General features: G+C 41.5%; 1 protein-coding gene across 2 annotated transcripts; it reads left to right on the top strand.

Moving 5' to 3' along the window:
* LOC119745960 (N-alpha-acetyltransferase 35, NatC auxiliary subunit-like) lies at positions 1-23,768 on the top strand. 2 transcript variants are annotated; one of them, XM_038222679.1, is made up of 16 exons: positions 1-104; positions 4,184-4,260; positions 5,868-5,964; positions 7,163-7,352; positions 7,967-8,134; positions 8,713-8,823; positions 9,565-9,615; positions 11,131-11,214; positions 13,230-13,368; positions 15,212-15,390; positions 16,814-17,050; positions 18,013-18,111; positions 18,552-18,730; positions 20,619-20,826; positions 21,365-21,628; positions 23,263-23,768. In XM_038222679.1, the coding sequence occupies exons 1-16, from the start codon at positions 76-78 to the stop codon at positions 23,401-23,403; spliced, it is 2,253 nt and encodes a 750-aa protein (XP_038078607.1). In that variant the 5' UTR covers positions 1-75; the 3' UTR covers positions 23,404-23,768. The 2 variants fall into 2 exon arrangements, with proteins under 2 accessions (XP_038078607.1, XP_038078608.1); XM_038222680.1 differs by having other exon boundaries at positions 8-104; positions 4,187-4,260.
* Positions 23,769-25,333: the final 1,565 nt, after the last annotated feature.

Here is a 25,333-nt window from a genome sequence, read left to right as displayed (position 1 = left end):
TGTTAACAAAAAATGTTGCCATCTTCATTTCCCCGGCCCTCGTAGGACTACTGCACAAGTCTAATCACTAGTATCATGGCAGACGACAGGCCTTCAGGCCCCAGGTAAGTGAAATGAATGCTCTTGGTTTGCCCATTGCCGACATGTGAGAGTGTAGAGTTTAATTTTCAAGCTCAGGATATGAGGGAAGAATTAGGGTATAGTAAGATTCGGGGTTTCGACGGTTTCGGTGTGTTTTCCCTTTCGGGGAAAATGTTTGCAGTGAGTGGCCGTGTACAAATTTATGTTGACCAGTTGCGATATTACACACAATGAATTTCGCAGGCTTATTATATTAAACGTTTCGGTTAGCAAAAATAGCAAAACAATGCGTACAATTTAATTGCACTACCCTTTACCCATGGTATTGCTATTGGTAAGTCATTAACACAAATATTTGGGAAATATGAACTTGGCCATGTTGGCTCAGTGCCGTGTAGGTAGAAAAATGGGCGATCGTGAAGTGTAGGGCCCCTGTTTTGTTTTGATCAAATTCGAGTCAAAAATGTTTTTTATTGCTCAAAAATCACCATTACAATCAAAAGCAGACTTTTCTCAATTCTAATGACACCCGTTTTGCAATTTTGAACAGATTCTTAGGGTAGAAATCACAATTTTCCTGCGCGGTTTGTGCCTTGCGATTCAGCGCGCCGTGCATGCTCACGGTACATCGCACAGTGATCGCCATCTTTATTTTCGGGTCGCATGTTGTCACCGTGCTGTCATCGTTATTTTACCCCCAAATTTCCCTCAAAAATGAAAACCCTGCCCTCTATCTATTAGTCCGTGGGACGAGGCCTTTTTTCGCTCGCCATGCGGTCTGGTTCGCCGAATTTTATAAAACTTCACAAACGTAGATTATGGTGTACCATATCGAAAAAACTTTGTTCCCTGATTCACACTTTGTTTGGGAATGAGAAAATCTGGCATAAAAACGTCGAAAATTCTACATGAGAAAAAACATAAGAAACAGCGCCCTCTTTGACATAGTCAGAAACCTTTTCTCACGAAATGGCCGTACGAGTTCGGGCGGTCTGTTTTTGACGCGAGTATTTTTATTGTTCTCGCACTCGAACGGCGCGGCGGAAACTCGACCCACCAACACTGCACTTAGAATAGGATCTCACACCACCTACATGACCTAAGTATGCCTGAAATTTAAAAATTGTTATCATTTGATGCAGCCTCAAAAAAAAAGGAAGCGGGTGGGCCGTTGGGGTTTACTGGTGGTTTTAACGGAATAGATGGAGCAACAACAAAGCATGAATCAATTCTTAAAACAATATTCAAAATAACAAAAACGATACTCAGCTGAAACAAAATAATAGCAGTTGTAATGCTGCCACTCAAAGCTTCCAAGTAAGGGAACATAAGTTCCTTTTCTTATTAAAGTGGGTCCTTCACTATAAGATGAGACTTTTGACATGTAAGGCCTAGGCCTATATATACAACAATTTATGTTATCGGTCTGTGATGTATACATTTTGTCAGTTGAAAATAAACAGTCAAGTGCTCATTCAGTACAGATTGAAGAAACTTATGTCATCTAAATACCATTCTTCTTGTGTGGGTGAAAACTGTGCATGTTTTAATTGCCCCCCCCCCACAAAAACTTAAATACAAATGAAATATAATTAGATTATATTAAATAAATCACGATTACTTTAACCACATTGTGCCTGGAACATAAAAAACAAGTATTTGTAGTTATTGCCGGTTTTTTATTTTTTATTTCTGAGTCATTTTTTTTTTTTTATAAAAGTGTAATCAAAAATACAAATCAACCTAAGTACACCTAATGTATGAGAATATGAGATGTAATTTTTGAGTGGTTTTGTAATAAGACGTTTCAACTTATCTGATATTATACAAATAACGAATGTTTGTGAGTGCGATGGTAAGAATAATTTCATGAGGTGACAGATTGAATGTTCTATTCCACGAGGCGAAGCCGAGTGAAATAGAACATTCAATCTGTCACCGAATGAAATTATTCTTTCCATCGCACAAACGTAAAACATTCGTTATTTGTTTTATACAACACCTGAATAAATTCTCGTCATTTGATTGGTAAATTATAAACTACAATTTATTTTGATTTTAAAGATGTTGAACTACCCCTTCACGAAAATGTTTGAACCCAACGCTGTAGCGCTGGCTCTTTGGAACAATACGCGCTAAGCTGAACGCGCACACCAGCATGCATTTTGCACGCAAATACCGCGTCATGGAACAAGCGCAAAGTGAAACGGTATAACGCATGGGTATAACGCATGGTCGCACCGTGCATTATACCGAATAATAATATGTCACGTGATCTACAATTCACCAATCAGATGACGGGGATTTATTCAGGTGTTGTATAAACATGTATATAATCCCTTTTTAAAATTCTGCGTCACTGCTATTGAAAAGGGGGAAAGTCTGTTAAAAAATTTCACTCGTGGATTTTCGACATATGCCACCCCCACCCCCCCCCCCCCCCCCAAAAAAAGGGGGCAGAACTGAGAGATGTTACCCTGAGATTCTCATCTGGGTATACGGTTTAACTATACTAATCAATTTTTATGTGGCTAATACATAACATTCGATCTTAAAACTTCCAGTGCATTGATCATTTCAAGTTGGACAAACTGATAATAAAAAGGGTTTGGCATCGTGATGAGAAATAATTACACAAATCAAGAATATGCATGTGTTATGAAAGTTGAAAGAAGTACAGATTTTCCCGGCTATTCTACAACATTTTTCATTCACATTCACAAACTCTAACATTCAATTTCGCCCGAGAAAAATTTCACACGCTTTTAACAAAACTAATTAGTCATTTACCATTCAATTTCAAAGTTTGGTCAACCTCTTTAGGTCACCGGGTCGAGAATATTCGTCATTACAGATCAAATTTGTCTAAGCTGTTGCCGAATGGCAGCATTCAGTGATCGAATTCGTCCTATATACATGTAAATCAATTAGACGAATTTAATTTCTGAATGACAAGGTTTGGCGTAGACGAGACGAAATTGAATACTCAGTGACGAAAACGTGTGTTCATCGTTTGAATTTGCTTGAACTGAATTTGAAATTGTCTGACAACAGACGAAATTATACATTGGAAGTGCACTAAATCGGTGTTGATGGACAAATTTGAATATTAGAAATAAACGATGAACGTTTTAAAATAGCAGGGAAAACTTGCAAGCACTCATTGCGTGCGAAAAGGTTTCTGACTGTATCAATAGAGGGCGCTATTTCTTATGTTTTTCTCACGCAGAATTTTTCGGCGTTTTTATCCCAGATTTTCTCATTCTCAAACAAACTGTGGATCGGTGAACAAAGTTTTTTCGATATGGTACATCATAAACTACATGTCTGGAAAGTTTTATAAAATTTGGCGGACCAGATCGCGTATCTCGAAAACTAAAGTGTTTTTGGGCTCTCATCCCACGGACTATATGACATAACTGTTTATTGAGAATGTCGCCAACTAGGCTAGTTTGGTAGGTCTAATAATTTTAAAGTGGATTTTGTTCCCTTATAGGAACCGGGCCCTTCACTTCACGATCGCCGAAAACTGTACAACCGGGACTCGTTTTTTTCTTCAGGTTTTGTTTCCTATGATAAAATAATGTAGGCTAGTACTACTTCTAGAATTAGAAGGGTTCTCTCCGTCAGCTTGCCATTGACTTGTGCGCGCGTGAGCGTGCGGGTAGCATCAGACAGGCCAATATGGGCGTCTAACTCACAGTGCGCACTGATTGGGCGCCGTAAAGGCGCCCAATCGAAGTGCCCAATCAAGGAGCACTATCATTGGCCCATCTGATGCCAGCTGTGCACACGCACACACAAGTCAATCTCAAGCGATCTTCCCATGAACGTGTAACCTCTCCATGTTGCTCATTGCAGAAACGCGAATTTTTTTCATCATATTTTGCAAAGATCAGGACCGAATTCACCCATGATTTTTGGGTACATAATACCTTTTGGTTGATAGTCTGGTTCCAAGATCCAAAGATCCTGACATTAAATACCCGGTATTGTGTTGTATAGTAGCGTACAAAATAAACCAAAATGTTTGTACAAATCATCTAAATGTTAAACATTGTGTGTAAACTAGCACTTTTTCTATTTTTTTATTTTTTTTTAGCAGGGAAGAGTCTTCTGCCCAGACATCCAGCGAGTGTTTTGATTTTGATGACAGGCCAAATATCACACAAATGAGAGGTTTGTATCCATTTTGCATGTTCATCAGTGAAAAATGTTGTCATCCAAATGTGATGGGGTTTGTGTCTTCAAACTTCCTCAATGGAAACAAAACTGTATTACCAGCTTAAAGGGAATGTACATCATTGGCTTTTGCTGTAATTTTCAGAAATGAACTATTTGAGGGGTTAGTATAATAGATCAAATATTGTTAAACTGACATTTTTGAAGTTTTGTGTTCGAAAAGTTTGGAAAAACCAAGAAAAACAAAAATGTTCTGGTTCCCTGACTCCACAAAAAAAACCCGATCAATTCATAGATGATGGAAAATTGTAAGGCAAGGGAACCAGTCTAGCTGGCCTGCACCCGTTTATGAACATGTAATCAATAGCAAACAAAATTTGGACTGAAAACATGGTAAATTTGGAGCAGTGGTTGAAAAATAGTTAGGTTTTTCCAACGCTGGTCGGCCGACCACCGTTGGAAATGTATACAAAAATACCATTTTCTTGAAAATGACTTGACACCAGGTGCCATAATTTTACAGGATGCTTTAGACTGTCATTTACCAACATCCTAGTAAGGTATTTCGTAAAAACTTGGTAGTTTTATTTTTCGATGTTTGCAAATGTTGTATATTCCCTTTAAGCTTGTTCAGTTCACAATTACCTCATTGTAATAGGCTGGAAAAAAATGGCAGATTTTCCACGATATCGAATGGATTCTTTCATTTTCGTTTCTGTTTTGCTGATATAAAATAATGTCCAAAGGAGCTTTTGTACATAGCTACAATTATGTTGGAAACAAATGAAAAGACAATCTTATGTTGGAAACAAATGAAAAGACAATCTATGTCAACAAAATTTGCAACTGTATGAATTGAGAAAAATAGAAGGTGGACGGGGAAAAGTAAGCGGGTGGGGACGGGAAACCTGTATATTTTTTTTACTTGTCTTAATAGGGAACACATCAGTCTTGTAAGTGACCTTGTCACTTTTTTTGGGGGGGGGGGTCATTGATAATACATCTCTACGTAGCATTTGTCAGTGGGAGACTTGTACCTTGATCTGTCATCTGTTGTACAGGGTGAGTAAAAAAAAAAGAACGAAACCCAAATGTCGGGACTATTGTTTTATTTAAGTTCTGGATGTAGCACTTTCAAAATCTAGGATATGAATGCCCAATTCATCAGCTTTCTTTTAGCACAAGAATCATTCTAATCACTCATGTACTTTTCAAGTTACGGAATTTTAAACACAACCACTGTTTTAAGGTTCTGTCCACGGATCACCAAAAAGGTGTGCGTTCTTTCATCAAAACGAAAACAATTCACACACATCCCTATGTGATTTGTTTTCGTTTTGCTGAAAGAACACTGAACTTTTTTTCGATCCGGGGACAGAACCTTTAAACAGTGGTTGCATTTAAAATTCCGTAACTTGAAAAGTACATAGGTGATTGGAATGATTCTTGTACTAAAAGAAAGCTTATGACTTGGGCTTTCATGCCCTAGATTTTGATGATGCTACATGCAAAACTTCTCTAAAACAATGGTCCCAACATTTGTTTTTTACTCACCCTGTACGTTCTCTTACTTTTTCCTCCTCTGTTTTTGCGTTTTTCTCCAGAGGCACAAGGAATCAAGTATAACTGGACTGACATCACGGAGGAGTTCACCGATGCAGCATCACAGCTGCAACTCGGGGAACTCTTACACGATGCAAAGTAAGATAAACACCAAAAAGCTACAAGTGAAATCCTATCAGGCTTGACCCTAGCGTCCAAGATGTGTTTGCTTGGATCCTGGGCTGCGTTCCACTCCCACAAACATTCCCAACAGTCGCAATGGGAAATGCACATCTGTTGGGAAATCTATTCAAAAGATGGAATTTTGCTTCAGGGTTATGTAAGTCTATATCAGGTTTTGCCCTTCACCGATGTATAAACACTGTATACTCAGTGTGTTACCTCTGGGAAATGGGAAATCATTTACCAATCTTGGCAAATGCTTGCATTGTTTGTGTAAGTTATTCAGTGGAACGCCACTATAACGAACATCGCAGGATCCACAGAAAATGTTCGTAATAGCGATCATTCGGTATAGCAATTTTAAGCTGCGGGTGCTCCGGTACTCATATTTCAATAAATAGCGCCCTTCAGAACTTCACCCTGCACGCCCTAGTAGTTACTGAAAGACGACTTTGAACACGTGCCAACTATTGAATTATGTAATTACACAGTTTTGAGCTTACTACTTACATCGATGTGTGGCTTTGCCCTTCTATTGCCTTGGGGAAATAATAGCCATTTGTCGCTCTTCTGTTGATGGTTTTCAACAACAATGTTCAGTTGGTTTTGTACACAAAAATCGGGAGCCAAGGATGATGTTCGGTATAGCCGAATGTTCGGTATAGTGGTGTTCCGTATAGCGACGTTCCACTGTGCTCAAAATTTCAAGGAATTAATGTAATTCATCCTGTGACATAGATATTGCAAAAAAATTGAAAACAAACTTTGCCACCATCCCCAAAAATGGAAGTAACTGGTTTTTTTTTAAACAGCAGATGAGAACCACTTGAGACAGCAGCTCATTCAACATCAGGTTCTACAAAGAGCCACTAAAACAATGAGCTACTGAGTTACTATCTTCCATAGTCTTAAGTCTACTTGTCTCCATTTTGCCTATCTTTCTCAAATTAATGTGTGGTGTTAGAGGGTACTTTTTAATATGTGGTCTGTCTGTTTTCTTGTTGAATTAATTTCATGAGTCTTTCAATATACATATCTGACTGGATTTATTTTTCGTTTCCATGTAAAAACATGGAATTTCAATTGTGTGTATGTGTAATACAGCCAACAGATCGCCCCTCGTTGAAATAATAAAGCTTTTCAATTGGGTATTATGTGTTGCTTATTGATCCAGCTTTGGTCTGTTTGAGGCTATGTCGGCCATAGAGATGATGGATCCCAAGATGGACGCCGGCATGATGTGTAACCAGACAGAGCGGCAAGTCATGGGCTTGGAGCAATCCATCCAACACCGCGGCCTCAAGATTAAGGATCTGTCGCCTGACGAACTGGTGGGAATCATAGATAACACGCTGGCGTGTATAGTAAGTGTTCCTCCCTCGATGGTTTCACTAGAAGGGGGAGGGAGGGTGTGGGGGGGGGGGGGAATGTATGAAGGGAGGTGTGTTACACCACAATAATGAACCATCTTATCAATTTAACCTGCAAAACCATCAGCAAACTTACGCAGATGAATAGTGCCACCTGTATAGACCATTATCATGTTGCGGCCATCTTGAATTTTCCCATTCAAATCAACGTAACCAGAGCGAGGCTGGATGGAAAAATAGTCTGGTTCCTTTGTACACAGAAAAATTATCAATCAGTCCTGTTATTGGATACAGGGAACATGACTGAAATGGTGCTAGCATGATATAGTTCTATAGTGTCCATGATCGTCCACATTAAATACCACCATAGAGAGATGGTGTCCAACTCCCCCCCCCCCCCTCCACTTGTGAGAAAATTCCATGCTTATATTAAGCATATTCCGTAGGTTAGCAAGGAATTGTGGCCTACATGTATTCATAACTAAGGATTTGCACAGGGTTTGCACAGAATTTTTCTGCTTGTGCTGTTAGCACAGAATGGTGATCGTAAGCCAAATTTCTGTGATTACCAGAGCCATAAAATTGCTGATTTTTCATATTTATTTCAGGCCACATGGTTGGAAGGTCACTCCCTTGCCCAGACTGTCTTCACCAATCTCTACACACACAATCCTGACCTGATTGAAGATCGCTGTGTCAGGGCCTTCACCTTGGCCGTCTTGAAGATAGTGGACATCGTCAAGGACAAAGTGGTCCGAGCTTCAGTGTTTGAAGAGGTAGGTTTTGATTTAGGAGACATCTCATCAAATATCCGGGATAACTTGGAGCAAGGTTTATCCCAATTAGGCCCATCGTACTGAGTATAAGTAGCAGGATTCTTATTTACTTCTGAGCCTTCCCGGAATTTTTTTTTCAGTTTTTTAAGCAATAATTCACCATAAATGATAACGAGGAAGTGTTTAGAAACCTGCGACTAACACTAGATCACTGTTCTTGAGTTCGTCACAGTACAGTTCACAAACTTTACAATAAGAAGGAGTTGTGAAGTCTTGCGATGGGCTCAACTACATTACTCCTTTTTGTTTTGTTTAATAACATAGAGAAATCTGATGCATTTTTCTTTGTAACAAAACCTGTCCAATTTTAATGCTGGTTCGGCCAAACCATCGTTGGAAAATGATACAAAAGTCCACTTTTCTTGAAAATGACAGCATACCAGTCGCAATGATTTCACAGGATGGTTGAGACTATTATTCACGTACAGTCAAGTAAGTATCAAGAAATGTTTGCAAATGTTGTGCATTACATGTACCTTTAAAGTACTGACTTTAATATTTCATTGTACTATCTGCAGGAGGATTTTCAGTCCATGACGTATGGTTTCAAGCTTGCCCACAACGTGACTGATCTCAGGGTAGTGGGAATGCTGAGGGAAGTGGAAGAGGAGTTCAACCGACGAATCAAGGTTGGTGTCAGGTATCCCAAGCCTTCCCCTTCACCATGGTGGCCCGGACTGAAATCAAGCTCTGTATCTAGGACTAGACTACCCTTGTTCTAATAGCGTACCGAAGCGCACCGCGTATTCTGTTCCAAGCGCACAGCTTTGTGTGAAGACATCAGCGTGCGAACCAGAGTGAACCGGAACAATGGCAGGTGACGTCACACTTCGGTACTCTATGGCATGGAGCAGCATGTTACCACTAGCTAATGTTGTGGATCAGGTCGGGCTGACCAGGCCAAACCGACCCAAAACATAGATATAAACCAAATCCAAACCGAAATTGAACTGAACTCCCCAAAAACAACCCAATACGACCCGACCCACAAAAAATTATTCAGAATCCTGCAATTTATATGCAAGAAATTCCTTCAATGCATGAGCGCTGTAATGGCAGCCGTGCTGAAGCCAGGGTAATAATAGAGTGCCAGGAACGTCACTTTGTGACGGACATGAGCGCTACACAAGACGCCATTATTATTATTCTTATTATTGAGCCAATTAAACACAGATTTACAACGCATAACTTCAAGTTTAAAAACAAACACAGTTTGAATTGTAACTTTGCCGTTGAGTAAAGATTCTGCTGGGATCGAGATGACAGGACTTCAGGTCACTGCAGTCAGTAATACGATTTGCTGGAGGGTTGCTTTATTATCTATGATACACAAATCATAATGCATTTTGTTAAAATGTTTTTCTCTGAAGAGCACAAGGAGCCGACAGGGTGAGGAGCGGGATGCAGCCACAGAGCTTCAGGTACCCGTTTTCACTTTACACTGTTTACTTATGATGAGAAGTCTGGGAGCATGTCTTGTGAGATGTCGTGACTTGTAATGTGTAACGGGTGATGTGCTTTAAATGGTGCATTTTGCATGAAACGTGTTGTGCATAATGTTTCATGCACAATGTGTGCACTGAAATTTGTTTCCTTGTGGAGACATTTCTTTGTTCTCATGTAGTAAAGTTTTCGAGTTTGAAAGTGTAGGTTCAAAATGCTCTTATTTTAACCAGAATTAATTTCCTTGCCTGAAATTTGGACTTATATCCCTTTTATAAATCTCTTCCATTTGCGACGGATCCACGTACCTTGGAAATACCTAGTTTTTGAGTAATTACCTTGTGATGACGTATTCATCTATAGAAATTGCCCTGTGGGGACGTATACAATCTTTTGTTCCCTATTGTGTGCATGTCTCCAGAGGGCGCGGTGTATCAGATCAATGTGTAGTGTGTATGCGCACAAGTGTGTAAACACCTTCAATCGTGGACCCTCTTTTGTCCCTCTTTTGTTTATACTTTAACTTTTTAGGAAGACCCCCCATATGTTTTTTACACACACATCAAAAGTGGACCTTTGGTCAATCGTGGGCCCTCTTGTCCTCTATGAGCCGTATTCACAAGTCGGCCATATTAAATTGAAAGCGAGGTAAAAGTTCATTCTAAATTAATATCGGTCTGCTTTGATGAGTAATTTTAAATTTGTGATCGAACATACCCTAATGTTTTAAGCCACATTGATGAAAAAGATTTAAGTGAGGCTAGAATGCATAATAGTCTGGCACCATCCCCTTCAACAGTTCACAATTTATAAAATACATTCAGGGAACACGACAAAAATGACTTCCTGGTGAATAAGGTCCATTGTTCAAGGTCCATGATTTGAATGTTTATACATGTACACATACGCCTGTTCTGCTTTATCGTATGGGTCATTCTATCACTTTAGTGGCCAAGGTGTGACATTTTTCCTGCCCCTAGCTGTTATCTCTAAACTTGTTAATTTGCCACTTTTAAGAATGAGTTCCAACTTCTCTTATATGCTGCGTAGGAATTTTGCTTTTCACAATCCCAATCCGCTCCGTTCACAAGTACCCCCTCACCGGCAAAGAAAGTACAGTTGGGGGTGACCGACCGACGCCATCTTGCCTGACTGCAATTTTGCCGCGACGCGCGGCCGTACCACTGCGTGTACGTGTACATAGTACAAATCCCCTGCTGTACGTGCGTCACAAACAAGGAACGGTGCACGTCAACCAGCTAAATGTCCCACCCAGGTAAAAGGTAAAAGTTGCTAGGTAAAACGGCGCCCTCTTTCACTGGCGCACGGAGCCCATAAGGTGAAAGGCATTAAGGAGTGGCTGGGGTGCATCCAGAATTTACAAACTTGTCCGTGTCAGATGTAACAGGGACAGGAAAAATGTGGACCCCAAATTTGTAGAATGAGCCGTTTAGCACTGATATGTAATCTTAGACTCTTATCTTGTTTATCAGCATGAGCAGTGCCTAGCCGTTCAATGGCGACTCAAGTTCTGCCGGATGTTCTACACAGCTCTCCTAGCTACCAACAAAAAAGAGGTAATAACGTGTTCTTGTCTCCAGCTTTGATTTCAGGAGATTTTAAGGCCCCATAGTTGAGGGACGCTTGCCCAACATTGGTCTCTGTTCTACTTTGGTAAGGGCCTGTCTCAATTTATATCCGGGACGATTTCTGGACAAGTTGCAGGTAGAATCATTTACTTTGTCTGGAAGAAGCTCTGCATTTGTTACGGACATGTTCCGGGAAAGTTTTCATTAGCAACTGCTTGACTCGCCAAGACTGATGACTTCATTGCAGGAAGATTGCAGGGCAATTGTTCAGAATTCTGCAATTTATACCCGATGCAATGTCTGCAACTTGTCCAGCAGCCGATTTCACGAAAAAGTGCGCAGCTTGCGACGTGCATTAGACTTTAATACGCAACAACTTTGTTGTGCAGCTGGGCAATAAACTTACTATCGATTTCACGAAACTTGGTGTAGCTGTGCAAAGTTTTAAATAATTTAAACATCATGGACGAGGACAAAAACAGCATTTACGAAACAGTCGTTGGATCACCTCAGCCGGTCATTTTGAACAGCATTCTGTCCGACTTTCTTCAGAATCATTCGGCAACTCTAAAAAATTATGTAACGAGTAAAGTAGACAATCTTTTACTTCAGACATAAAGTTGTAAGTGTCTTGTATCAACTTTGATAAGTTGTGCTATAGCGGGCTCCATGACAGTTCCGATTTGCTGGTAAAAATGTCATTTTCAGTTGCTATGTCACAACTTATGCCACCTAAAATGATTGTGCAAGTTACGCCATAATTTATTGCGCAAGTCGCGGCATTATGCACTATCCGACTTTCGCGAAATGTGTCATAAGTGAAATGCTGCGCAGCGTGAAATGTTGCGCAACTTACACAATAAGATGTTGTGCAAGTTGAGATACGCCATAAATTAACGTTTCATGAAATTGGCTGCAGAACTCGTCCTGGATATGAATTGAGACCACCAAATCCTACAATATCAGGGCCAAGGGTTAGAGAATCTCCTTTTGTTTGGACTAGGCTTTAAAATGATTTTGGAGCCAGAGATGAAGCCTTAAGTGAAGTGACCGGAGGTTAGAAATCCCCTTGGCTCTTGGCAGGAAGTCAAACAGCGCCCTCGCTAGCATTGGCACGTACCCCATAAGACAAAGTTTGTTATTATGTGAGGCGCTCTGGCAAAATAAGATGGACCTGGGCAAAGGTAGTCTATGTAATAGACCATGGTGAAAGCCATGGTCTATTAATTAGGCAAGACCCCACCTCTTGACCTCCTGGATTTTGACCAATCAGCGGGCGCTTTCTGTATCAGGTCTTCGGTCATTCACCCGTTGCGCGTCATAGACAGTGGATAAAAAAATAATTGTCACTCGCTCTGTATCATGTAATGCGATTTCGCGCCCGGCTGTTGTTGTATTACAAAACACTGCATTCGAATTGTTCTGATTTGGGAATGAAATGATGTCATGATTTAGTAAAGTCGACTCGGATTGGCTGGCGCGTGGCTTGCATATATCTGCATGTCTAGACATATCAGACGTTATACAGGACTTGGCTTCGTGGATAACAGGTGATTTTTAGACTAGGGCACAGGCCGTACTGGAGAAAAATGCAAAACCCGAATGGGCTCATTTTGTTTTTCAGTATTTCAGATTTATTGATTTTTTTTGTAATCTTTTATATGTATGCTACACATATTTTAAAGAAAAAAATATAAAGATTGTGAAATCAAATCTATCGTCGTCTATAATTTACTTGGCTACTAAACAGTTAAAACTTCAAAAGCCTTTTTTCTCAGAATTTTATTCTCTTGACATGTCAATAAACGCAAACTGTAAACAGCCATAACTTGTCAGCGGTATGTCTGATTGAAGTGCAGCAAACAGTACTGTAAGGAGAAGTTTATTCTTTTTCGTAATACCCACAAACTCTCATTTTGACCTCCGCCAGAATACTCTCATTTTGACCACTTTGAACTCACATACACATCTACGCCTTTTTCTTTGTTTCAATTGTCCTGCAGGTAAAGCAGGGAGTGGAGGAAGCACGGAAGCTTCTTATCCAGGCTGGCGATCTACTTCCGCTCATACAGAAATCCATCCATCTAGGCATCCAACCAGAGACCGCTCAGGGTGACACAGATGGAAAGGACAGAGTCACAGGTAGAACATTGTACCTACTCATTAGCCCAGTACCCAATTAGCCCATCAACCCAGTACCCAACTAATTAATCATGAATGATCAACCCAGCACCCAATCATCCAGAAATCCATCATCTAGGTATCCAACCGGAGACCGCTCAGAGTGACACAGATGGAAAGGTCAGAATCACAGGTAGAACATTGAACCAACTCATTAGCCCAGTACCCAATTATCCCATTAACCCATCAACCCAGTACCCAACTAACTTATGAATGATCAACCCGGCACCCAATCTTCCAGAAATCTATCCATCTAGGCATCCAACCAGAGACCGCTCAGAGTGACACGGATGGAAAGGACAAAGTCACAGGTAGAACATTGTACCTACTCATTATCCCAGTACCCAATTATCCCAGTAACCCAGTACGGTACCCAATCACTCTATCAACCCAGTACCTAATCATGATCCATCAACCCAGCACCCAATCATTCAGAACTCCATCCATCTAGTCATCCAACCAGAGACTGCTCAGAGCAGTGCAGATGGAAAGGATATAGTCACAGGTAGAATATTGTACCCTTTTGTTAGCCCAGTACCCAATTATCCCATTATTCCAGTACCCAATTATCCCATTAACCCAGTACCCAGTCATCCAGAAATCCATCCATCTACATGTAGGCATCCAACCAGAGTCCGCTCAGAACAACACAGATGGGACTGATAGAGTCACAGGTAGAATATTGTACACATTCATTAGCCTACTATCCAAACATCCATCAATGCATTAACCCTGTACCCAATTACCCCATTAACCCGGTACCCATCATCCAGGAATATATCCATCTGGGCATCCAACCAGAGACTGCTCAGAGCAGTACAGATGAAAGGACAGAGTCACATGTAGAGTATTTTACCCACTCATTAGCCCAGTACCCAATTATTCCATTAACCCAGTATCCAATTATTCCATTAACCCAGTATCCAATTATTCCATTAACCCAGTATCCAATTATTCCATTAACCCAGTACCCAATTACCCCATTAACCCGGTACCCATCATCCAGGAATATATCCATCTAGGCATCCCACATAGACTGCTCAGAGCAGTAAAGATGAAAGGACAGAGTCACAGAATATTGTACCCACTCATTAACCCAGTATCCAATTATTCCATTAACCCAGTACCCAATTATTCCATTAACCCAGTACCCAATCATCCAGAAATCCATCCATCTAGGCATCCAACTAGCAACCACTCAAAGCAGTGCAGATGGAAAGAAAGGAGTCACAGTTATAATCTGGTACCCATTCATTAGCCAAGCAGCCCAGTACCCATCACTCCTGTACCCAATTACCCCATCAACCCAGTACCCTATAATCTATAAGTCCACCCCTCTAGGTATCCAACTACAGACCGCTCAGACCACAGCAGTTGAAAATATGGATACATGAGTTACTCTGGTTAACCAGAGACTTCGTCAGTATTCCCAGATTTCCCACTGATCATGGGCTTTGAGCCATTGCTCAGCCTCAGACTCCCAATTATTCCTGGGTTTCCTGTTCATCACAGGCTTTGAGCTGTTGGTTAACCAGTGATTCTCCCAGTTATTCCTAGACTTCCCACTGATCATGGGCTTTGAGCCGTTGCTCAGCCTCAGACTCCCAATTATTCCTGGGTTTCCTGTTCATCACAGGCTTTGAGCTGTTGGTTAACCAGTAAATCTCGCAATTATTCCTAGATTTCCCACTGATCATGGGCTTTGAGCCGTTGCTCAGCCTCAGACTCCCCAATTATCCCTGGGTTTCCCGTTCATCACGGGCTTTGAGCCATTGGTTAACCAGTGACTCGTAATTATCCCTAGATTTCCCGCTGATCATGGGCTTCGAGCCCCTGGTCAACCAGAGACTTCTGCCACCAACCTTCCCTCGATACTCCAAGATCATTGACCGTGCCGCAGCCGTCACGTACTTTGAGGGTCTGGTAGGGAGGTTAAGGACAGTCTGCGAGGTGACCAATCTAAACTCCTTCCATGCCATCATGGTAAGCCAAGAAAGACCCCTCACCTGCATTGATAGATTTCATTAACCTCAACGTACCTGAATCCATCAAAAGCCACACACCTGTTTCAGGGGATTTCGGCGGATTCAGAATACCTCCATATTGCAAAAACTAGGGGATTTTGATGGATTCAGGATTGTTAGCCTAGCGGAACTGCAGGATTTTGATGGATTCAGGATACCTCCATATTGAGCAGTTGGTTGACTTTGATGGATTCAGGATTCCAACAGATTTACTCCCGTCTAATTGGTGGATTCTGATGGACTCACTGTCAACCAATATTTTTTTGCGTGGCAAAATTGATGGATTTTTGCGGATTCAGGATACTTTCTAGTAAAAATACCCAAGGGGGTTAGGGTTAATACCCATCAAGTAGACTCTGGAGTCATTATGAACGATTCAGATGTTCAATTTCTTAAAACTTTCGAGTGTCGCTGTTCCTAACTGTTTAAAATCTCAAACGTAACTCAAAATTTTAGGAATAACTTTGTTCAGCAGGACTTTTTAAAATTCTAGTTTGAAATGAGTGTTAGGTGTTAAATTTTAAAGGGAATAAACAACATTTGCTTTTGCCGTAATTTTCAGAAATGGATGGATTTGGGGAGATAGTATATTCTATGGCAATATTGTTACACTGCCTTGTTTGGAGTTTTGTGTTCGTAGATGCTGGAGACATCAAGAAAACAATTGTTTTCCTGTAGTCTGGTTCTCTGACCCCAGTAAGATGAAACGGAGCATTTTATAAACGTCAGGGAATTGTAAGGTCAGGGAACAAGTCTAGCTGGCTTGTACCCACTCACAGGTGTGTAATCGATTGCAAACAAAATGCGGACTTACTCAATATGATAGATTGGGGCCAGTATTTGAAAAAAAAACCAGGTTTTTTCCAATGATGGTCGCCTGACCAGCGTTGGAAATTGATACAAAAATACCACTTTCTTGAAAAGACAGCACACCAGCTGCCATGATTTTAAAGGATGCTTTAGACTGTCAATCACTAACAGTCCATCAAGGTATTTCATAACAATTTGGTAGGTTTTTTATGTTTTGCAAATGTTGTTTATTCACCATTGATCTCCATTAGTAAGACTGGATAGGACACAGCGCCCTCCATCTTGTGCACGCACGCGTAGTCATCGGTGAGGGTTTGAAAGTTTGAAATGCGTTCGTCACAGACCATACAGCATGCGCACGTCACGCATGCGCGGTCGCAAACGTTAAATCCTCACTGTACTACCCAGCTGTTTGTGTCCGCGTTTTCCGAATCTTCACTGCGTGCAAGTATACGCGTGTCCTATCCACTCTTTATGGAGATCAATGATATTCACTTTGAACCATTCAAAACCATCAAGGAGATTTCGAAGGATTTTGATTGAATGAAATGTGGTATTTGATTGCATGACAGGATTTCACCGGTGAGGTCAGCAAGCAGTGTCCCTGTGTACTGTCCCGCTCCGTTCTGCAACTCCTCTTTCTCCCATTCAACAACAAGAAGGTCTTTGGCGTGGAATTGGTGCAGGAATCCCTGAGAGATTGCATCCGATCCTTTGTGTACCCGCCAGCGCTCGTGCCAAGGTCGCCGATCTACAACAACCCTCAAGTCAAGGAGATGGTGGATTCACTGCTGCTACACGCTGTCAGGGTAGGCTTCATTCTTGGATCTATTCCCTTTAAACTCTTGAAATTGGCCCACCAACCCTACCAAATGTGACCCAACACAACCCAATCAAACCTAAACCAACCAAACTCAAGCAAGCCCAATTCTACCCAACCCAACCCAACCCAGCCTCATTCTGACCGACCCAACCAAGCCCAATTCCACCCAAATTAACCCAACCCAACTCAACCAAATCCACACAACCCAACCCAACCCAGCCCAGCCCAGCCCAACCCAACCAAGCCGAATTTTACCCAACCCAACCCAGCCCAACCCGACCAAGCCAAATTCTACCCAACCCAGCCCAGCCCAACCAGCCTAACCCAGCCCAACCCAACCCAACCCAACCCAACCCAGCCCAACCAGCCTAAGCCAGCCCAACCCAGCCCAGCCCAGCCCAACCCAGCCCACCCAGCCCAACCCAGCCCAACCCAGCCCAGCCCAGCCCAGCCCAGCCCAGCCCAACCCATCCCACCCAGCCCAACACAGCCCAACCATGCCCAACCCAGCACAACCCAGCCCAACCCAGCACAACCCAGCCTAACCCAGCCCAGCCAAGCCTAACCCAGCCCAACCCAGCCCAACCCAGCCTAGCCCAGCCCAACCCAGCCCAACCCAGCCTAACCCAGCCCAGCCCAAACCAACCCAGCCCAACTCAGCCCAACCCAGCCCAACCCAGCCCAACCCAACCCAGCCTAACCCAGCCCAACCCAGCCCAACCCAGCCCAACACAGCCTAACCCAGCCCAGCCCAGCCCAGCCAAGCCTTACCCAACCAACCAACTTCACTCATCCCAACCTAAGCCAACCGAATCCAACCCAACCCAACCCAACCCAACTCGGCCCAAACCAACCCTATCTATCAAGTGTTAAAATAGCACCAAAAAATCAGTCACAAGATATTACAATCATCAACTTCAAGTGTTGTTTATTTTACTTCCTTCACAGCCCATGTGCACCATAGTACAGATACAGGGCCACAACCGGGCCAGACAGCGGGACAAACTGGGCCAAGTCCTCGAAGAACTTGCCAATCTCCAAGATGAGGCAAGTATTCCTTCCAACGTATCTTTAATTACAATTACTTAAATAAAAACTTAACTTGTCATGGGTTATGCATTTCTGGAATTGTTACACCTTTACAAATCATTAAAAAAATACAATCTCAAACTTGTAAAATATATTTTAGACATTTAGAATTATGAATTTGCTAATCTGGAAATCAAACAGGCATGCAACTTTTCTTCGAATCTGCTGCTTTCCTCATTTGTAACTTCTCACAAATGCCATTACAAATTGCAAAACACTGTACAAAGTCTTGTGTGGTTTAGAATTTCCCCCTTTTTTTCCTAAATTCCCAGTTGCAAGCTTGATCAAAACAAATGTTGTCGCACGTTTTGTTTTGGTCATATATCCTTGTTTCGAGAAGTGTCTGGTTTTGACAGAAAGCATCACGTATATTTATCTCATCGGGCATTTTTCCTCAGGCTGAGAAGGTTGACGCTGGCGTCCTGTCCTTCATGACCAAGTCGGATCCCAAGTGGCCCCATCAAGCGTGCTTCGGCAGCTGGGTCATGTACCACACACTGCGCACCATGATACGTTATGTCCTGTCGGGATTTGAACTGGAGCTGTACGCAGCACATGAGTATCACTACATCTACTGGTATGTACCCTCATCAATGTGGGATTTTTTTCCATAATTTTTTGACACAGAAAAAGAAGGTTCAAAGGTGTCCACTGTGAATACACACTCAATGGTGACTGTGTCTATGTACATGTCGTGGTGTCCGTGCAACAAGGTCGTATCTCCTAAAATGGCGTGGGGTGTCATGTACGTGAAACGTGAGTTTTCAATGTCAAAAGGTTGTATCTCACTTAAAATATCCCGGATGTACATACAAAGTCAATGGACGTCACGATACGCGAGATATGATCTTGTTGAACGGAGCGTATTCGCACGAGATAGGACTTTGTTGCAGAATCAAGTTACCACCTTGTTGCTCTGATGCGAAGATGTACACACAGTCAGGAATTTCTGTACGCCCGAGGACAATGCTTTGTGTTTCCCTTTGTCACTGTAATATAACACTCTCCTTTAGACAAAGCACATAACCATAAGATCGAGGACTGTTTTCAACAAAAGACCCAACGCTCGAGGACTGAAAGGGTCTTTTGTTCTCCCTTTGTGTGTCTGTCCTCTATCGTAAAACCATACTTGTACAGTGGAACGCCGCTATAACTAACATCGCGGGATCCACAGAAATTGTTCGTAATAGCTATCATTCGATATAGTGATTTTAAGCTGCTGGTGCTCTGGTACTCACTTTTCAATAAAAAGCGCCCTTCAGAACTTCATCCTGCATGCCCTGGTAGTTATTGAAAGACGACTTTGAACAAGTGCCGACTATTGAATTATGTAATTACACAGTTTTTGAGCTTACTACCTACTGCAATGGGTGGCTTTCCCCTTCTATTCCTTGGGGAGATAATAGCCACTTGTCGCTCTTCAGTTGACATTTTTTGAACAACAATGTTTGGTACGTTTTGTACACAAAAATCGGGAGCCAAGGACGATGTTCGGTATAGCCAAATGTTCAGTATAGCGGTGTTTGGTATAGCGACGTTCCACTGTACACTGTGACAGAGTGCATTGAGTACAAGGATTATAACAGGGGAATTAATTGTAGAAGTGTTTTTTTTTTTTTCAAACTTATATCTGCTAAAATTTATTTATCCATTAAAAGGTCCATGAAATGAACTCAGTGTGGGACTCAATGCATGATCCTTTCACACAAAACATAAAATCTGAGCACTTAACCTCCTAAAATAAACTCTAGTTGTGTGTTTCGCTAATAAAAATGAAATTTGACTCTACAAAGGGACATTTATTGGCACAAAATAAGTCTCAGTTTGAAATCAAGTTTGTGGCTCCTTTGATGACCATCGACGAGTACATTTCTTGTATATGAAAAGTTCGAGTTCAACAACATAGCATCTATTGACTATGACTCATACATATTCATGATGGAGAGCCGAATTCTCACTGGTCCATTCAACATCGCGTGTCGGATGCTAATTTTGCTGTTTACCAAGAGCACACGCATGCGTAGTAGACTGTCACATAGGTTACATAGATTGCCCTGCCCCTGGCTACACATGAAAAGATAGCGGCACAGTAAATGTTAACTAGTGTTTTCCCGAGCTCAATGATGCTGAATTGGAGATTATTGTGGACAATAAATATGCCTCTTCAACTAAAAGTAAGTTGTCCACAATGCAGTATAAGCCCATGGAAGTTACTGTATTGCAAAAGAACTTTTCTGAGGTTGAGCAATATTCTTCTGGTTAGCTGAACAGTTTCTCTGAAGATTGTATGCCTGTGAGGTGAATACTGAAACAGCAAAATTTGGTACCTGAATATATACCGGGGTATGAGGTATTTCGCCTCGGGAACTAGTTTGTGAACTTCCAATACCGAGGGGAGCTAATATGGACTATCCACCCTCAAACCATGTTATATTTGTATACTGTTACCGTACCCTCCTTTGCAGGTATCTGGCAGACTTCCTCTACGCCTGGTTCATCTCCACCATCACCAGGGCAGACAGCATGTTACAGGACAACGAGGCGGCGTTCACCGAACCGACAGCCAAAAGTCGCAGCAACAAGAAGAAGAGCAAACGACGCAAGATACGACCGTTTGAGCGGGAGTTAGCCATCGCGCAGTCCTATCAGCTCCTGTGCTCAGCATACTACAAGGTACCTTGATATTTTATTTCAATTTACAACCAGACATGTTTTTCACTACTCATGTTTTTTTCTTACTTTCGAGACATTTACTTATTCATGTATTCTCTGCTTAAATTTCTCATTTGGTATGGAAATAAGTGTGAGTTTCAAATAAATTGAAAAAAAAAAAAGGATAGTTGAGAATTTCCCCATGCTGAAAATAAATGATTCATGAGTCTGTAAAACTATGTGCCACGTGGAAATATAATCATTTTAACTTCCCCAAAGGCACCTTTACATGCCTTCGGCTCGACCAAGTTGTAGCCGCGTTCTTCGCAAGTCACCTTCTCGGCTGCAAGTAAGGATTACGTACGCTAGAAAGAGGTTTAAGGGTTCAACAAGCATCAAGCGTCCAGTTACTCTGGGGAGATCTGGGAGAGTTATGGTGCCATGAGTTATGATTTAGAATCTCACAAAATTAAACAAAGTTCTCTACAAATGTTTATCCTGATTTTTAAAAAGGCTAATAAACGTGATTGTAACTTCTCATGATTTTCTTTCGCCACAGGCTGTGGTGGGTTTCACCATGGACGGTAAGCTCAAGCGCCCCAACTGCATGTTTGACAACGAGAAGGTGCGCTTTGAGCACCGCTTCGCCGCCTTCAGCGCGGTCCTGACCCCACCCCTCGTGCAGTACGAGACGTTCTGCGAGATGACGGATATCCGTAAGATGGACGCCAACCGGACCCCACTGGATGTGTACTACACGGCCTACAAGTTCTTCATGCAGGCGTCGTCGATGCTGGAGAAAATCCCCAACCTTACACCAGAGGTAAAATTTGGTCCAGGACCTAATTTCATGGCTCTGCTTAACGTTGATGAAAAATCCCTGCTTACTTTAGCAGTAAGGCCTGTGCTTATGGTAAGCGTATTTCACGGGTTAGGCCAAAAAAAAAAAATATTCAGTCTCTGGTCAGACCAAAGTTCCGTAATTGACGCGGCCACGCGGCTTTTTTTTTTCGTTTTTTTTTTTTTTCAAGCTTGGATTGTACAGACAAGGTGGGGTACTCTTGCTTTTTGGTGTCCTCATGTACATTGGTGTCCTCCATAATTTGCCTTGGTGCTTTCGATCATTTGCCTTGGTGCAATTTCCCATTCCTTGGTGCTATTTGGTAAAAAAAAATGAGGAGGTGCGGAAATAAGGGTTGTTGGAGGTACCGCGGAACATTTTGGAAAAAAAAAGATCGACGCGCATGATTAAAATCGACGCGCGCGCTGACCAGAGACCGATTTATTTATTTTTTTGGCCTTAGCGAGAAATTTTGGCTTACACGCGTGCGTACATCCCGTAACTAAGGATTCTGTACAGGGTTAGTGAAGAGTTTTTCTGCTAACGCTGTTAGCACTGAATAGTGATCGTAAGCGCGGAATGCTGTGGTCAGCAGAGCCGTCAAATTTGGCCCAGATCACAAAAAACAAGAAATGAACAATGGAAAATGCCCTACCCAACGTTGAGTTGAATAACTTCTCACTTAAATTAAAACTTGATGATTTGTTACTGACTTGTGACTGACTTGTGAAACATACATTAACATGCAAAAACCAGTACACGCGCTTGGTGTGTTCCACACAGTGGAGCTCTCGTGAAAAAAATTCACAAGTTTGCTCGGGTGGGACTCGAATCAAGAACCTCTTGCTTACAAGCGCAGTTGTCTTCAACTACTCAACCGCTAAGCATATTATGGTCGAGTCCCACCAAGCATGCTTGTAAAAGACAAAAGCCCCGCAATCCCTTGGACAGCGCTGAGTAAACATTGCTAAATAAAATAATGTTGATAAACGGAAAAACCCAATATTCAATGTGCCACTACCTCTTCCAGTGAGTTAAAAATCAAAAACAATCCATAACACCAGTGTGGTAGTTGATTTCATCACAAGTCCATCACGTGTGAAGTCACCAGGAAAACACAAGTCCTTTCTACAAGCTCAGGGAATAAATATCAAAGGAATCAGTATTGTTTCGGTTTGCGATAACACCATGTGATAATAACTACTGGTAGTAGATATTTGGTTCCGAAAAGAATTTGTCGTGCTTATTATCAACTTTCGCTAAGTAGTTTTAGATCTGATAAGGACAGTCCTGCTTTAAGTTCTAAAGAACTTGTCTTTGGTCTCTACAGTCTCTTACTACTTTAATAGCAAAAGTTGATAATAAGCAGACAAGTTCTTTTTAGAAAAAAATCTCTACAAGCAGTAGTTATTACCACATGGTGTTACCGCAAACCGAAACGATACTTATACTCCGCCATGCAAAGCCTAAAATCTTATAACAAAGGAATCCTTCTGTCACAGGCCAACTGATGATTTAATTTGAGTCTTGAGGACTTGTGATGGGTTTTGTTGGGACTTGTCAGGACTTGTGATGGACTCAAGTACACCCATTCGTTTTTCCCTTTCTCATTTCAGCTCAATGCACTGATCCGGGTGGCCAAGACTAACGTGGTGGTCATCAAGCTGCTCATGGGAGGCCACAAGAGGGACTCCAAAGTACCCCCCGAGTTTGACTTCGGCACTCACAACATCTTCCCGATAATCAAACTCAAGTAAGCCAAGACCATCAAAACACTGACGGCAGAACGTGAGACTCTGAACTTCACTCCGAGTTGGACTAAACGCAGTTTAAAAAAAAAATTGGCAATTTAGAATATGAGATCTACTAGCGTGTTGTCAGCCTACTGACCTGTGGCGTGGAGGTCAACTTAATTTAAAGATTCATGACCAAGGCATGTATTTCTATGCACTGCGTTCCGCTTGGCGCAAAGTGTACCAGAGAAACAGGCCAATCAGAGCACAGATATGGCAGCATCATCAAGAAGGCAAAGCAACCAAACCTCAGGGGTGTTGCCTGTTTTCAGGTGCAAGTGTTACGGTAGATTGGTTATCTGACTTTAAGAGGTAATTTGAAAATATTCCAAAACCCACATGCAATATACCTTAATTAATTGGTTTTGACTGTTAGATTTTTTTGTGGGACAACCTGTTTTACACTGTATAACACATGAAAGTGACCACCGTGAGTTCCATAAGGGTGCAACCCTGCAATCAAATTCCCATAGACACTAGTGCTAAATGCGCATACTTCAAAATTCTTCTAAAAATACTCAGAACTCTTACATGTATTTAAGCTGCACAGAAAAATGATGATCAAAATGTCATCTTTCATTTTCTTTTCATTTTTTGGTGGGTTGACCATTGACTTTTCGAGATATTCTCACCCAAAGAAGACGACCCTTATTTTCCCCAAAGCGGAAAAGTAGCCATCTTGAAAAACGATCCCTCCAATATACTCGTCTCCAAATCCATTTACTTCTGAAAATTGCGAGCGAGGGACGTCTCCGTATAGGCTTTTGTTAATTCAGTGTTTGTAACAGTATTTTTTACCATTGTTTATACATGTACAAGGAAACACGCCGTGTTGGAAACAAACCAGGCAAGTCAGAGTTTAAAACCTTTCTTTAGAAAAATTATGAATGTGATGGAAAAAATTGAATTCTATATAACCACATATTACTGGGTGGTTGCCATCTAACACCAGCAATGTACTGCAAGTCTTCCTGCTATAAGCCAGTTCTTCAACTGTGAATGCGCACAATGATATGGGTCACGGGTCCTTTGGGATAATCGAAGGCGCACGAACGCGCAGGGAGACGGGCGCACTGCGCTCGCGCGTTAATTACAAGCAGAATGGGTGTCAGTGTAACATCGCGTATATCACATCAGCGATTTTATCCAGAATGACCTTTGATGTGAACTACTTCATCGAGATGTGGAACTGGCTTATTAGCTGAATTCAGGATGTTTTCTTATTCAAAGTATAAATAGCATATTGGTACCATACATGTGTACCTGTACAGGGTGAGTAAACAAAAACGAAACCCAAATGTCGGGACTATTGTTTTAGTGAAGTTCTGCATGTAGCACTTTCAAAATATAGGATATGAAAGCCCAATCCATAAGCTTTCTTTTAGTACAAGAATCATTCAAATCACTTTTCAAGTTACAGAATTTTAAACACAACCACCGTTTTAAAGTTCTGTCCACGGATCACAAAAAAAGATGTGCGTTCTTTCAGCAAAGTGAAAACCATTCACACACATCCCTATGTGATGTGTTTCAGTAAAACAATGGTCCCGACATCATGTTTTCATGTTTTTTGACTCGCCGTCTCAAATATCTGGCAAAAATATTTCATGTCTAAAATGTTGATAGAACATTACTTTTTTCATTGTAAAGAACAATAGTAAACAAGTGTGTTGTACATGTAGTTATGTGCTCCCTAAATGATTTAAAAGGTCATTCACATTTGTGGTGATGTTTTCTTTTCTATTTTTTTCTTTAATGTTTGAAGTTCAGCGACAGAAAAAAACGCTGCATTCATTTCAATGCCATGCATGTGTAAGTAATAAGTTATTTATTTACTCAAGGACAAATAAAAACATTTTTTTATGTAAATAACATCAAATGCTTGTACACATTG

The sequence above is a fragment of the Patiria miniata genome, unplaced genomic scaffold (genome assembly GCF_015706575.1).
Source record: "Patiria miniata isolate m_02_andy unplaced genomic scaffold, ASM1570657v1 HiC_scaffold_7, whole genome shotgun sequence".
Taxonomy (NCBI): Eukaryota; Metazoa; Echinodermata; class Asteroidea; order Valvatida; family Asterinidae; genus Patiria; species Patiria miniata.
Note: the sequence above shows the minus strand (reverse complement) of the source record. Positions and strands in the feature narration are given on the sequence as shown.

Bases quoted from the DNA above. Each gene is read 5' to 3' on its own strand.
- LOC119745960 (XM_038222679.1), top strand. From the start codon at position 76: ATGGCAGACGACAGGCCTTCAGGCCCCAG. The intron at 4,261-5,867 runs GTTTGTATCCAT...GTTTTTCTCCAG, and splicing joins AAATATCACACAAATGAGAG to AGGCACAAGGAATCAAGTAT. The intron at 9,616-11,130 runs GTACCCGTTTTC...CTTGTTTATCAG, and splicing joins ATGCAGCCACAGAGCTTCAG to CATGAGCAGTGCCTAGCCGT.